At 40.3% G+C, this 16,709-nt stretch overlaps 1 protein-coding gene across 2 annotated transcripts in view; it reads right to left on the bottom strand.

Moving 5' to 3' along the window:
* Positions 1 to 16,709, bottom strand: part of creb5b (cAMP responsive element binding protein 5b) — a 90,751-nt gene that overhangs the window by 66,660 nt on the left and 7,382 nt on the right. Inside the window, exons 2-4 of one of the 2 annotated variants that reach the window (XM_036936841.1) lie at positions 10,146 to 10,223; positions 7,823 to 7,916; positions 2,723 to 2,859 (exon numbers count right to left, since the gene is read on the bottom strand). In XM_036936841.1, the coding sequence (XP_036792736.1) occupies positions 2,723 to 2,859; positions 7,823 to 7,916; positions 10,146 to 10,199 (285 nt within the window). In that variant the 5' untranslated portion in view covers positions 10,200 to 10,223. The remainder of the gene's footprint in view (positions 1 to 2,722; positions 2,860 to 7,822; positions 7,917 to 10,145; positions 10,224 to 16,709) is intronic. The other variant, XM_036936848.1, reaches the window with a different exon arrangement.

Raw genomic sequence — 16,709 nt, 5'->3', positions numbered from 1 at the left:
AGACAGAGATACAGTCTACAGACCAGACCAGACACAGGATCAGCAGTCTGGGAAACAGAGATACAGTCTACAGACCAGACCAGACACAGGATCAGCAGTCTGGGAAACAGAGATACAGTCTACAGACCAAACCAGACACTGGATCAGCAGTCTGAAAGACAGAGATACAGTCTACAGACCAAACCAGACACAGGATCAGCAGTCTGGGAAACAGAGATACAGTCTACAGACCAGACCAGACACAGGATCAGCAGTCTGAGAGACAGAGATACAGTCTACAGACCAGACCAGACACTGGATCAGCGGTCTGAGAGACAGAGATACAGTCTACAGACCAGACCAGACACTGGATCAGCAGTCTGAGAGACAGAGATACAGTGTAGCTGTGCTGTGGCCAGTAGAGTATAGATATAATTTCACAGGTAAAGAGTTCTTAACATTGACCCATAATGCATTAACAACTACCTTATAGTCCAATCAGACATCACTGTTCTGAAACTGTGGTGAGTGGTGACGGCTGGTGAGCCACACGTGTCGAAGACACATGACGAGTGTGCAGATCTGGCTGTCTGTCTGTCCAGCTTGGTCTCGCTGTCTCAAGCTGCTGTCTGTCTGTCCAGCCTGGTCTCGCTGTCTCAAGCTGCTGTCTGTCTGTCTGTCTGTCTGTCCAGCCTGGTCTCGCTGTCTCAAGCTGCTGTCTGTCTGTCTGTCTGTCCAGCCTAGTCTCAAGCTGCTGCCTGCCTGTCTGTCTGTCTGTCTGTCTGTCTGTCTGTCCAGCCTAGTCTCAAGCTGCTGTCTGTCTGTCTGTCTGTCTGTCTGTCTGTCTGTCTGTCTGTCTGTCTGTCTGTCTGCCTGTCTGTCTGTCTGTCTGTCCAGCCTAGTCTCAAGCTGCTGTCTGCCTGTCTGTCTGTCTGTCTGTCTGTCTGTCTGTCTGTCTGTCTGCCTGCCTGCCTGCCTGTCTGTCTGCGGTTAATCTTTGACTCGAAGAAACTTGACTCCCTCTATCTGTGTTTCTGAGAGATGAAGTGAGCTGTTTAAAGTACAGGAGCTGCCTGGGGGAATCTGATCTCCTGCTGCCTCCTCACCTCACCTGTAGCAGTCAGGTCACAGCCCTTCACCTGCCTGTCTGCCTGTCTGTCTGCCTGCCTGTCTGCCTGTCTGTCTGTCGGGGCTCTTGCTGTCACACAGCGTTTGAATCCTGACGTGAGTGGGATACAAAGAATTTGAAAACAAACCCGATTTTGATAAACTCCCATATCTACTGGGTGAAATACCACAGTGTGCCATCACAGCAGCAAGATTTGTGACCTGTTGCCACAAGAAAAGGGAAACCAGTGAAGAACAAACACCATTGTAAATACAACCTATATTTATTTATTTTCCCTTTTGTACTTTAACCATTTGTACATCATTACAACACTGTATATAGACATAATATGACATTTGAAATGACTTTATTATTTTGGAACTTCTGTATGTGTAATGTTTACTGTTCATTTTACATTGTTTATTTCACTTTGTATATTATCTACTTCACTTGCTTTGGCAACGTTAACATATGTTTCTCATGCCAATAAAGCCCCTGGAATTGAATAATAGGGAAGGGTAGAGTCTACCTGTTGTGAGTGTGTGAGCTAGTTTGTTACAATTGGTTAGGAGTTGACTTGTGTGACTATGCATGTGCCTGCTCTGAGTGTTTCAGGCCAAGGAAGTAGTTACCTGCCTGGAGTGTGTGTGTGTGTGTGTGTGTGGTGGCTGGGGGAATGAAGACAGTGTGTGTACAGTTACATTTGAACCTTTATTTAACTAGGCAAGTCAGTTAGGAACAAATTCTTATTTACAATGACAGCCTACCCCGGCCAAACCCAGACGACGCTGGGCCAATATGTACGCCGCCCTATGGGACTCACAATCACAGCCAGTTGTGATTAGCCTGGAATTGAACCAAGGTCTGTAGTGACGCCTCTAGCACTGAGATGCAGTGCATTAGACCGCTGCACCACACGGGAGCCCAAACCTGCATGGAGTGTGTCTGTGGTGGCTGGGGGAAACAAGAATGATAACCCTGCAAGATAAAGGGGGACTACCCAGCTGTGGGTTGACCCGGGATTCCCCTTGGCTTATCTTACTGTACTCCACAGATAAACACAGGTGAAGGCACTGTGCAGAGCAGTGTGTCTAATTCAGTGGATGGTTCTAGCAGGAAAACTGAGCATCCAAAACACATTCAAACACTTCACACTTAAAACAACGTAAAACAACAACCGACCTTGATTCAATAATTGTGCAGACTAGTGTATCAAACTGAACCAACGAGGCGTTTGACAAGCAGGTTTGCATTTCTTACTCTCATCTTCTCTACCTGAAGAGAAAACCCTGACACTTGGAAAGACAATGGCCAACCTTCATTTAAATAATTGTCATTGTGCAGAATAGTGTAACTGTCATCTTGTCTACCTGATAATCAGGTTATCTGTCTTACTGTCATCTTGTCTACCTGATAATCAGGTTATCTGTCTTACTGTCATCTTGTCTACCTGATAATCAGGTTATCTGTCTTACTGTCATCTTGTCTACATGATAATCAGGTTATCTGTCTTACTGTCATCTTGTCTACATGATAATCAGGTTATCTGTCTTACTGTCATCTTGTCTACATGATAATCAGGTTATCTGTCTTACTGTCATCTTGTCTACATGATAATCAGGTTAGTTGTCTTACTGTCATCTTGTCTACCTGTTTGTTGTCCTCTTCCTCCTGGGCCTTCCTGAACTCCTGTTCTATAGAACAGTCCAGCTCGCTGAACAGACCCACCTCCTCACAGTTCTTCAGGAAGCGCGTCGGGGTCGGCGTCTGGTCTGGAACACAGGAGACACCACTGAATTACATATAAAACTCACACTAGAATGGATATTAGCATCCTAGCAGGTAGCGACTTGGTCTGGAAAACATTAATTCTAGAGACAGATCAAAAAATGTTTAAATATCGTATAAAACAGTACATTTGTAGATAAATCTGCACGGTATGTTTGCTGCCTGAACTGTGAAGTTATGATAGTTTGCTGACAAAGAAGAACAGCTGATGAATATGAAGTGGGCAGAGGCAGAGAATACATTGACCAAGCTAATGGACATTCCAAATGGTTAGAACAGCCACTCTCCTTTTACATTAGACAGAGATACTACTCTCACTAGCAACATTTCAGTTAACAATGTCCAGACCTCACCTACAGAGAGGGGGAAGGGGGGGGGCTCGTTTGTCCCCTTCAGTCAGGCAGTGTTACTCTGCTCAGCATCAGGGGGCAGAGAGACCAGAGAGACCGGATCGTGTTTCAGACAGTCCAAGGTGATTTTAGGATCATGTCCTTTTCAAAGGCTAAAAGCATACTCCACCACAGCCTGTTTATCCATTCTGGCTAGACTGGGGATTGACCACCAAAATACAGTTTGACCAAACCAGTCTGTCTTTCCCCATAGGGAGTATGAGAGCTTAACTCTTCAGTTAAAACGGTTTCAAAAACTGGAGCGCAAGCGGTGTTCATTTCCAGAGAAGTATGATGACGTGACAACTCACCGCATATGTCAGGAGAACAGACAAAACGTGGGTGAAATCAGGTAAGCTTGGGTGTTACATATCAAAACGGGGAAGGGGCTGGGGGTCGTTCAAATCTCTCTGGGTGACATGTTGAAGTTGTTTTAACCCCAAACAGGAGAGTCAGACAGCCAGGTGACTTATGATCGTCAACCCTCTCACATCCCAGCCGGAAGGCTCCGAGGTTTCAGAAAGACAAATGGACAGAGCAGTAAGAGAGAGAGGGGGGGGATAAGGACACTGACTCGGCCGGGTCAGAAACCTGACTCTCCTGGTCGCTCAGTGTAAATAATAAAGAAGACCATCTCAGTCAGCATCAGCCTAACACACACACACACCACAGGCGGCCCGTAGCACCTTCATTGGGGAGGACGGGCTCTTAGTAATGTCTGGAATGGAATTAATGGGATGGTATTGAGCACATCAAACGGATGGTTTCAAAGTGTTTGATACCATTCCACCTACTCCATTCCAGACATTATTATGAGCCGTCCTCCCCTCACCAGCCTCCTGTGGCACAGACGTGCCCGCACATACACACACACACACACACACACACACACACACACACACACACACACACACACACACACACACACACACACACACACACACACACACACACCTACACACACAGTACCTTCAGAAAGTATTCATACCCCTTCACTTTTTCCACATTATCTTGTGTTACAGCCTGAATTTAAAATGTATTAAAATTGATGTTTGTGTCTCTGACCTAGACAAAGTGGAATCATGTTTTTCAAAATATGTTTACAAATGAATTAAAACTGAAAAACTGAAATGTCTTGAGTCAATAAGTATTCACCCCCTTTGTTATGGCAAGCTGAAATAAGGTCAGGAGTAAATGGACTGTGTGTGCATAGTGTGTGTGTGTGCATAGTGTGTGTGTGCATTGTGTTTAACATGATTTTTAACATGATTTTGAATGACTACCTCATCTCTGTAACCCACACATACAATTATCTGTAAGGTCCCTCAGTTGAACAGTACATTTCAAACACAGATTCATCCACAAAGACCAGGGAGGTTTTCCAATAACACAAAGGGCACCTATTGGTAGATGGGTAAAAAAAAGCAGACATAGAATATCCCTTTCAGCATGATGTAAGTTATTAATTACACTTTGGAATTGTGTATCCATACACCCAGTCACTACAAATATTTCACCATTAGGACAATAGTGACTTTAAAACAGTTACAGTGTTCGGCTATGATAAGGAGAAAAATGAAGATGGATCAACAACATTGTAGTTATTCCACAATACTAACTTAATTGACAGTGTGAAAAGAAGGAAACATGTACAGAATAAAAAATATCTCAAAATATGGATCCTGTTTGCAACAAGGCACTAAAGTCATACCTCAAAAAATGTGGCAAAGCAGGCCTCCTGGGTGGCGCAGTGGTCTAGCTGTGCCACCAGAGACTCTGGGATCGCGCCCAGGCTCTATCGCAGCCGGCTGCGACCAGAAGGTCCATGTGGCGACCCGCATTTGGCCTAGCGTCGTCCGGGTTAGGGAGGGTTTGGACGGTAGGGATATCCTTGTCTCATCGCGCACTAGCGACTCCTGTGGCGGGCCGGGCGCAGTGCACACTGACCAGGTCGCTAGGTTACGGTGTTTCCTCCGACACATTGGTGCGGCTGGCTTCCGGGTTGGATGAGCGCTGTGTTAAGAAGCACTGCGGTTGTGTTTCGGAGGATGCATGGCTCTCAACCTTCGTCTCTCCCGAGCCCATACGGGAGTTGTAGCGATGAGACAAGTTAAGATAGTAACAATTGGATACCACGCAAAAGGGGGTTAAAAAAAATGTGGCAAAGCAAATAACTTTATGTCCTGAATACAAAGTGTTATGTTTGGGGCAAATCCAATGCAACATATTCAATACAATATTTTGAAGCTGTATCATGTTATGAGTATGCTTGTAATCGAAGGACTGGGGAGTTTTTCAGGATAAAAAAGAAACGGAATGGAGGCACAGGCAAAATCCAAGAGGAAAACCTAGTTCAGTCTGTTTCCACCAGACACCGGGAGATGAATGACAATAACCTAAAACACAAGGCCAAATCTACACTGGAGTTGCTTAGCAAGAAGACAGTGAATGTTCCTGAGTGTCCGAGTTACAGTTTTGGCTTAAATCTGCTTGAAAATCGTTGGCAAGACTTGAAAGTGGTTGTCCAGCAATGATCAACAACCAATTTGACAGAGCTTGAAGAAATATGAAAAGAATAATGGGCAAATATTGTACAATCCAGGTGTGCAAAGCTCTTAGAGACTTACAAAGAAAGACTCACAGCTGTAATCACTGCCAAAGATGCTTCTAACATGTATTGACGCAGGGCTGTGAATACTTACATAAATGATATATTCCTGTATTTAATTTTCAAGACATTTGCAAAAATGTCTAAGAACATGTTTTCACTTTGTCATTACTTTGTCATATATTGTGTGTAGATGGGTGAGGATATATTTGAAATCCATTTTGAATTGAGGCTGTAGCACAACATGTGTGGAAAGAGAAGGGGTCTGTATACTTTCTGAAGGCATTGTACAGACACACACGTCACATCCTCATTTCACACAATTTGCTACACTCTTTGAAGAAGAACTGTTTTTCATTCCAAGTAGAACCCTTTTTGATTCTAAGTAGAACCCTTTTGGGTTCCATGTAGGACCCTTTCCATAGAAGGTTCTACTTGCCCCCAGAAAGGGTTCTCTTATGGGGACAGCGGATAATCGCTTTTGGAACCATTTTTTCTAAGAGTGACAGCAGGAAAATAATCCTGCTGCAACAGGAGAGTACATTTATTATGTGGGTTATAATTCATGGACATTTTTGGAGGGGTTGATACATTTTTCTTAAGGGAAATTACAAACTTCAGAAGTGCTTTTAAAATCTCACTACAAGTTTTAAAGGTCTCCTGCAAAAGGTTGATCAAATTGAGATCCTACAGCTGTACACACACACACACACACACACACACACACACACACACACACACACACACACACACACACACACACACACACACACACACACACACACACACACACAGTCTTCTGTTGCCTCAGCTGGGCTCTGTCTAGGCACTAAAGATCTGGAAGTATGACTTAGCCTGGGGGTGACACTTACAGGTGCTGAAAAAAACCTATAAATCAGGTATTCCTTTGAACTGTGGATCAATATGTCACCCCCAACCACACCCCATCTCCTCCCCTCTGTATGGTGGGGCAGGGAACCCCTCCTCCACCACCCCTCCCCACTGTCACAGCAAGACTAATGACATCTGTGATGATGACAGGGAGCCAGCGGCATCTTTGACAAAACATTTATCTTAACTTGGAAAAAGGAAAAACATGAATTTCTCCGACGATATATCATTGTCTCATTGTCCTGCTGCGTACTGCAGAACTACAAGGTATGGGTTAGAGATTAGACTCAATACACAACGAGGCTTTCACCGTAGGGAAATGAGGAGTCACAACAGAGTCGAGGTACAACACAGTAGTGAACCACAAACTCTCCTCAACACAACACACAGCACAGTTGGCCTGAATTCAGTTGTCAATTCAGTCATTCATTAAATGAAATTCAATAAATTGACTGAATCCAAAAAACTGAATCAACCCCAACCCTGATGTAGACTACACAGTACTGTTTGTTTATGGCCTGACTGACTATCTGCCTGGCGTAGAGAGTTGCTACTTCCTGAGGGAGAACTAAAACACTCATCTATTCCAGAACACCACGATGGGACCAGACTATTTGTCAAGTGTACTCCCGCTCCCCCTCTCCGGCGCTCCACGTGCCACTTGTCTCATCATCACGCATACGTGCCACCATCGTTACTCGCACCTGCGCCTCATGAGACTCACCTGGACTCCATCACCTTCCTGGTTACCTCCCCTACATCGGTCACTCCACTTGGTTCTTCCTCAGGCGTTAGTGATTCTGCTTCTGTTTCATGTCTGTTTGCTTTTCCTGTTTCTAGTTTTGTACTATGTTCTATTTATTATGACCTTTTCACTCCCTGTATTTGCTTCCCGACTCCCAGCGTACATGTTACACTATTAGACTAGAGGATGTGTCGCAAATGGCATCCTATTATGGGCCTTGGTCAAATGTAGTGCACTACATAGGGAATAGGATGCCAGTTGGGATGCAACCTAGAGAGTGAAGTTACAGCATAGAGCATGAAGCCATTTGTCACCTGATAACATGCTGTCGATCTTTATGGAGGGGAACTTCAGAGTCATCTCATGCTTGTGCCGGTGAATCATCAGGTGGTCCTCTGTGGGGAATCGCTGTTGAGACAGTATGATTTGATTTATTTTGGGGTGAAGAAAATGGTACTGTTAAAAAAGATGAGGACAACACATGAAACAATAAATATAGTTATTTTAAAACAAAAATACCGTTGTTCCAATGTGGTCCTCCTTGATAAAGAACACAACCACTCAGTTCTCTACACACACAGGCTCAAGCCTGGAGTCCAGTGATATTCAGTGATATTTTGGATGATATTCACTAGTGTTAATTCCAGGTTAAAAAGGCATGCAGAGACAGTTAAAGGAAAACTGCACTCCAGGAACACATTCCTGTGAGTGTTGTGGTTGTCTATGATCACAGAGTAAGAAAACATGTAGTAGTCCATCATCTTCATGTCCCTGCATGTGGACAAAATACCTGAGAGGTTAACACTGAACATACGGTATGAAAAGGAATTTATGAAGTCTAGAATGACTTCTCTATAATCTATACCTTATTTGTATTTAACTAGGCAAGTTAGTGAAGAACAAATTCTCATTTACAATGACAGCCTACCCCTGCCAAACCCTCCCCTAACACGGACCAATTGTGCACCGCCCTATGGGACTCCCAATCACGGCCGGTTGTGATACAGCCCCGGGTCAAACCCAGGTCTGTAGTGACGCCTCTAGCACTGCGATTCAGTGTCTTAGACCGCTGCACCACTCGGGAAGGCCCAAAGCCTTACATCAATATAAAATAGGACAATACATATTTGATCTTCACACTTCACCTCTACTGTGCATCCTAACAAAAGGGTGACAGACGTGGCCTTATTATGAACCATTATTCTGTGGTGTTTTTCTGCAGCAAAAAGCTCCTTTCTTTACAGCTGGAGTTTGACTGGAAGTCGGTGCTATTCTGTTTCTCCTGATGTGTGAGGCAGCACCGTGCTTTTCAGGCCCCCTCTCCAACCTCTTCTTCATGTTACAGGCACTCACACACCAACATGCACGAGCACACACACACACACACAACACACACACATAAGCAGTGGTGTAAAGTACCTAAGTCAAAATACTTTAAAGTACTACTTAAGTCGTTTTGGTGGGTATCTGTACTTTACTATTTATATTTTTGCAAACTTTTACTTTTACTTCACTACATTCCTAAAGAAAATAATGTACTTTTTACTCCATACATTTAGCCTGACACCCAAAAGTACTCATTTTGAATGATTAGCAGGACTGGAAATGGCCTAATTCTCACACTTATCAAGAGGACATCCCTGGTCATCCCTACTGCCTCTGATCTGGAGGACTCACTAAACAGAGAACATCCCTGGTCATCCCTACTGCCTCTGATCTGGAGGACTCACTAAACAGAGAACATCCCTGGTCATCCCTACTGCCTCTGATCTGGAGGACTCACTAAACAGAGAACATCCCTGGTCATCCCTACTGCCTCTGATCTGGAGGACTCACCAAACAGAGAACATCCCTGGTCATCCCTACTGCCTCTGATCTGGAGGACTCACTAAACAGAGAACATCCCTGGTCATCCCTACTGCCTCTGATCTGGAGGACTCACTAAACAGAGAACATCCCTGGTCATCCCTACTGCCTCTGATCTGGAGGACTCACTAAACAGAGAACATCCCTGGTCATCCCTACTGCCTCTGATCTGGAGGACTCACTAAACAGAGAACATCCCTGGTCATCCCTACTGCCTCTGATCTGGAGGACTCACTAAACAGAGAACATCCCTGGTCATCCCTACTGCCTCTGATCTGGGGGACTCACTAAACAGAGAACATCCCTGGTCATCCCTACTGCCTCTGATCTGGGGGACTCACTAAACAGAGAACATCCCTGGTCATCCCTACTGCCTCTGATCTGGGGGACTCACTAAACACAAATGCTTTGTTTGTAAATGATGTCTGAGTGTTGGAGCCCCTGTCTATCCGTGTACCATCTGGTTTGCTTAATATACACAATTTGAAATGGTTTATACTTTCACTTTTCAGACTTATTAAGTATATTTTAGCAACTCCATTTACTTTTGATACTTACGTAAGTATATTTAAAACCAAATACTTTTAGACTTTCACTCAAGTAATATTTTACTGGATGAATTTCACTTGAGTCCTTTTCTATTAAGGTACCTTTACTTTTATTCAAGTATGACAATTGAGTACTTTTTTCCACCACTGCACATAAGTGTGCACACACTCACACACGCTCCCTCACAAACACACATACACCGACGTGTGTCGACACACTCACCTGAGAACAGCCAGGGGCACTGCACACAAACGGCCTTTCCTGCTCAGAGTTCATCACTCTCACCAACTCCTCATAAGTCTACAAACAATGAGAGAGAGAGAGAGAGAGAGAGAGAGAGAGAGAGAGAGAGAGAGAGAGAGAGAGAGAGAGAGAGAGAGTGAGAGAAAGAGAAAGAGAAAGAGAGAAATAGAGAACAAGGAGAGTTTAGCTCCCAGCTCACATCAAGACATAGACTTCTCTTTCTTTCATTGAGTCGTTCTAGATTACTCTATTTATTGATGTTGTGCCTAAAAATAGCAGGCTTTTCAGTCGTAAACATACAACATATAGTATTCCATTCCCTCCTGGCAGTAGCCTACAGTCAGGTGTTCATTACTTCACACAGAGAGTGACAGGACGCTCTGTGTGAAAAGAGCTGTTGCAGATTCAAGGCAGGGCCCAGCCTGGTCTCTATGACCAGGGGTACGTCTCAAATGGCACCCTATTCCCTATAGGGCCCTGGGCTCTAGTCAAAAGTAGTGTAATATATGGGGAATAGGGTGCAATTTGGAATGTAGGTTGGGTGGTAGTGGGAGTTCTATTACTGAGAAAGAAAACAAGTAGGAGGCCATTACGATGCAGAAAACTTTACAGATTAGACTAGAGTTTTCAACACATATAATAGTAGGAGCAGATTAGAGTTTATAACACAAGTTTTTTTTATTTAACTAGGCAAGTCAGTTAAGAACATATTCTTTTTTACAATGACAGCCTACCCCAGCCAAACCCTTACAACGCTGGGCCAATTGTGCACCACCCTATGGGACTCCCAATCACGGCCGGTTGTGATACAGCCTGGAATTGAACCAGGGTCTGTAGTAATGCCTCTAGCACAGAGATGCAGTGCCTCAGATCGTTGCGCCACTCGGGAGCCCAAGATAATATATATACATATAATAGTAGGAGCAGATTAGACTAGATTCTACAACAAATAGTAGGAGCAGATTAGACTAGATTCTACAACAAATAGTAGAAACAGATTAGACTAGATTCTACAACACATAGTAGGAGCAGATTAGACTAGATTCTACAACAAATAGTAGGAGCAGATTAGACTAGATTCTACAACACATATAATAGTAGGAGCAGATTAGACTAGATTCTACAACACATATAATAGTAGGAGCAGATTAGACTAGATTCTACAACACGTATAATAGTAGGAGCAGATTAGACTAGATTCTACAACACATATAATAGTAGGAGCAGATTAGACTAGATTCTACAACACATATAATAGTAGGAGCAGATTAGACTAGATTCTACAACACATATAATAGTAGGAGCAGATTAGACTAGATTCTACAACACATATAATAGTAGGAGCAGATTAGACTAGATTCTACAACACATATAATAATAGGAGCAGATTAGACTAGATTCTACAACACATATAATAGTAGAAGCAGATTAGACTAGATTCTACAACACATATAGTAGGAGCAGATTAGACTAGATTCTACAACACATATCATAGTAGGAGCAGATTAGACTAGATTCTACAACACATATAATAGTAGGAGCAGATTAGACTAGATTCTACAACACATATAATAGTAGGAGCAGATTAGACTAGATTCTACAACACATATAATAGTAGGAGCAGATTAGACTAGATTCTACAACACATATAGTAGGAGCAGATTAGACTAGATTCTACAACACATATAGTAGTAGGAGCAGATTAGACTAGATTCTACAACACATATAGTAGGAGCAGATTAGACTAGATTCTACAACACATATCATAGTAGGAGCAGATTAGACTAGATTCTACAACACATATAATAGTAGAAGCAGATTAGACTAGATTCTACAACACATATAATAGTAGAAGCAGATTAGACTAGATTCTACAACACATATAATAGTAGGAGCAGATTAGACTAGATTCTACAACACATATAATAGTAGAAGCAGATTAGACTAGATTCTACAACACATATAATAGTAGAAGACATTAGACTAGATTCTACAACACATATAATAGTAGGAGCAGATTAGACTAGATTCTACAACACATATAGTAGGAGCAGATTAGACTAGATTCTACAACACATATAATAGTAGGAGCAGATTAGACTAGATTCTACAACACATATAATAGTAGAAGCAGATTAGACTAGATTCTACAACACATATAATAGTAGGAGCAGATTAGACTAGATTCTACAACACATATAGTAGGAGCAGATTAGACTAGATTCTACAACACATATAATAGTAGGAGCAGATTAGACTAGATTCTACAACACATATAATAGTAGGAGCAGATTAGACTAGATTCTACAACACATATAATAGTAGGAGCAGATTAGACTAGATTCTACAACACATATAATAGTAGGAGCAGATTAGACTAGATTCTACAACACATTTCATAGTAGAAGCAGATTAGACTAGATTCTACAACACATATAGTAGGAGCAGATTAGACTAGATTCTACAACACATATAGTAGGAGCAGATAAGACTAGATTCTACAACACATATCATAGTAGGAGCAGATTAGACTAGATTCTACAACACATATAATAGTAGGAGCAGATTAGACTAGATTCTACAACACATATCATAGTAGGAGCAGATTAGACTAGATTCTACAACACATATCATAGTAGGAGCAGATTAGACTAGATTCTACAACACATATAGTAGTAGGAGCAGATTAGACTAGATTCTACAACACATATAGTAGTAGGAGCAGGTTAGACTAGATTCTACAACACATATAATAGTAGAAGCAGATTAGACTAGATTCTACAACACATTTCATAGTAGAAGACATTAGACTAGATTCTACAACACATATAATAGTAGAAGCAGATTAGACTAGATTCTACAACACATTTCATAGTAGAAGACATTAGACTAGATTCTACAACACATATAATAGTATAAACAGGTTAGACTAGATTCTACAACACATATAATAGTAGGAGCAGATTAGACTAGATTCTACAACACATATAATAGTAGGAGCAGATTAGACTAGATTCTACAACACATATAATAGTAGGAGCAGATTAGACTAGATTCTACAACACATATAATAGTAGGAGCAGATTAGACTAGATTCTACAACACATATAATAGGAGCAGATTAGACTAGATTCTACAACACATATCATAGTAGGAGCAGATTAGACTAGATTCTACAACACATATCATAGTAGGAGCAGATTAGACTAGATTCTACAACACATATAATAGTAGGAGCAGGTTAGACTAGATTCTACAACACATATAATAGTAGAAGCAGATTAGACTAGATTCTACAACACATTTCATAGTAGAAGACATTAGACTAGATTCTACAACACATATAATAGTAGGAGCAGATTAGACTAGATTCTACAACACATATAGTAGTAGGAGCAGATTAGACTAGATTCTACAACACATATAGTAGTAGGAGCAGATTAGACTAGATTCTACAACACATATAATAGTAGAAGCAGATTAGACTAGATTCTACAACACATATAGTAGTATAAACAGATTAGACTAGATTCTACAACACATATAATAGTAGGAGCAGATTAGACTAGATTCTACAACACATATAGTAGTAGGAGCAGATTAGACTAGATTCTACAACACATATAATAGTATAAACAGATTAGACTAGATTCTACAACACATATAATAGTAGGAGCAGATTAGACTAGATTCTACAACACATATAGTAGTAGGAGCAGATTAGACTAGATTCTACAACACATATAATAGTATAAACAGATTAGACTAGATTCTACAACACATATAATAGTAGGAGCAGATTAGACTAGATTCTACAACACATATAGTAGTAGAAGCAGATTAGACTAGATTCTACAACACATATAGTAGGAGCAGATTAGACTAGATTCTACAACACATATCATAGTAGGAGCAGATTAGACTAGATTCTACAACACATATAATAGTAGAAGCAGATTAGACTAGATTCTACAACACATTTCATAGTAGAAGACATTAGACTAGATTCTACAACACATATAGTAGTAGGAGCAGATTAGACTAGATTCTACAACACATATAGTAGTAGGAGCAGATTAGACTAGATTCTACAACACATATAATAGTAGGAGCAGATTAGACTAGATTCTACAACACATATCATAGTAGGAGCAGATTAGACTAGATTCTACAACACATATCATAGTAGGAGCAGATTAGACTAGATTCTACAACACATATCATAGTAGGAGCAGATTAGACTAGATTCTACAACACATATAATAGTAGAAGCAGATTAGACTAGATTCTACAACACATTTCATAGTAGAAGACATTAGACTAGATTCTACAACACATATAATAGTATAAACAGGTTAGACTAGATTCTACAACACATATAATAGTAGGAGCAGATTAGACTAGATTCTACAACACATATAATAGTAGAAGCAGATTAGACTAGATTCTACAACACATATAATAGTAGGAGCAGATTAGACTAGATTCTACAACACATATCATAGTAGGAGCAGATTAGACTAGATTCTACAACACATATAATAGTAGGAGCAGATTAGACTAGATTCTACAACACATATCATAGTAGGAGCAGATTAGACTAGATTCTACAACACATATCATAGTAGGAGCAGATTAGACTAGATTCTACAACACATATAGTAGTAGGAGCAGATTAGACTAGATTCTACAACACATATCATAGTAGGAGCAGATTAGACTAGATTCTACAACACATATCATAGTAGGAGCAGATTAGACTAGATTCTACAACACATATCATAGTAGGAGCAGATTAGACTAGATTCTATAACACGTATAATAGTAGGAGCAGATTAGACTAGATTCTACAACACATATAATAGTAGAAGACATTAGACTAGATTCTACAACACATATAATAGTAGGAGCAGATTAGACTAGATTCTACAACACATATCATAGTATAAACAGATTAGACTAGATTCTACAACACATATCATAGTAGGAGCAGATTAGACTAGATTCTACAACACATATCATAGTAGGAGCAGATTAGACTAGATTCTACAACACGTATAATAGTAGGAGCAGATTAGACTAGATTCTACAACACATATAATAGTAGGAGCAGATTAGACTAGATTCTACAACACATATCATAGTATAAACAGGTTAGACTAGATTCTACAACACATATAGTAGTAGGAGCAGATTAGACTAGATTCTACAACACATATAGTAGTAGGAGCAGATTAGACTAGATTCTACAACACATATCATAGTAGGAGCAGATTAGACTAGATTCTACAACACATATCATAGTAGGAGCAGATTAGACTAGATTCTACAACACATATAATAGTAGGAGCAGATTAGACTAGATTCTACAACACATATAGTAGTAGGAGCAGATTAGACTAGATTCTACAACACATAAAGTAGTAGGAGCAGATTAGACTAGATTCTACAACACATATCATAGTATAAACAGGTTAGACTAGATTCTACAACACGTATAATAGTAGGAGCAGATTAGACTAGATTCTACAACACATATAGTAGTAGGAGCAGATTAGACTAGATTCTACAACACATAAAGTAGTAGAAGCAGATTAGACTAGATTCTACAACACGTATAATAGTAGGAGCAGATTAGACTAGATTCTACAACACATATAATAGTAGGAGACATTAGACTAGATTCTACAACACGTATAATAGTAGGAGCAGATTAGACTAGATTCTACAACACGTATAATAGTAGGAGCAGATTAGACTAGATTCTACAACACGTATAATAGTAGAAGCAGATTAGACTAGATTCTACAACACGTATAATAGTAGGAGCAGATTAGACTAGATTCTACAACACATATAATAGTAGAAGCAGATTAGACTAGATTCTACAACACATATAATAGTAGGAACAGATTAGACTAGATTCTACAACACATATAATAGTAGGAGACATTAGACTAGATTCTACAACACGTATAATAGTAGGAGCAGATTAGACTAGATTCTACAACACATATAGTAGTAGAAGCAGATTAGACTAGATTCTACAACACATATAATAGTAGAAGCAGATTAGACTAGATTCTACAACACATATAATAGTAGGAACAGATTAGACTAGATTCTACAACACATATAATAGTAGGAGACATTAGACTAGATTCTACAACACATATAATAGTAGGAGCAGATTAGACTAGATTCTACAACACATATAATAGTAGGAGCAGATTAGACTAGATTCTACAACACATATAATAGTAGGAGCAGATTAGACTAGATTCTACAACACATATAGTAGTAGGAGCAGATTAGACTAGATTCTACAACACATATAATAGTATAAACAGATTAGACTAGATTCTACAACACATATAGTAGTAGGAGCAGATTAGACTAGATTCTACAACACATATAATAGTAGGAGCAGATTAGACTAGATTCTACAACACATATCATAGTAGGAGCAGATTAGACTAGATTCTACAACACATATAATAGTATAAACAGATTAGACTAGATTCTACAACACATATCATAGTA

The sequence above is a fragment of the Oncorhynchus mykiss genome, chromosome 2, assembly GCF_013265735.2.
Source record: "Oncorhynchus mykiss isolate Arlee chromosome 2, USDA_OmykA_1.1, whole genome shotgun sequence".
NCBI lineage: Eukaryota > Metazoa > Chordata > Actinopteri > Salmoniformes > Salmonidae > Oncorhynchus > Oncorhynchus mykiss.
This window is presented reverse-complemented; position numbering and strand designations above follow the sequence as displayed.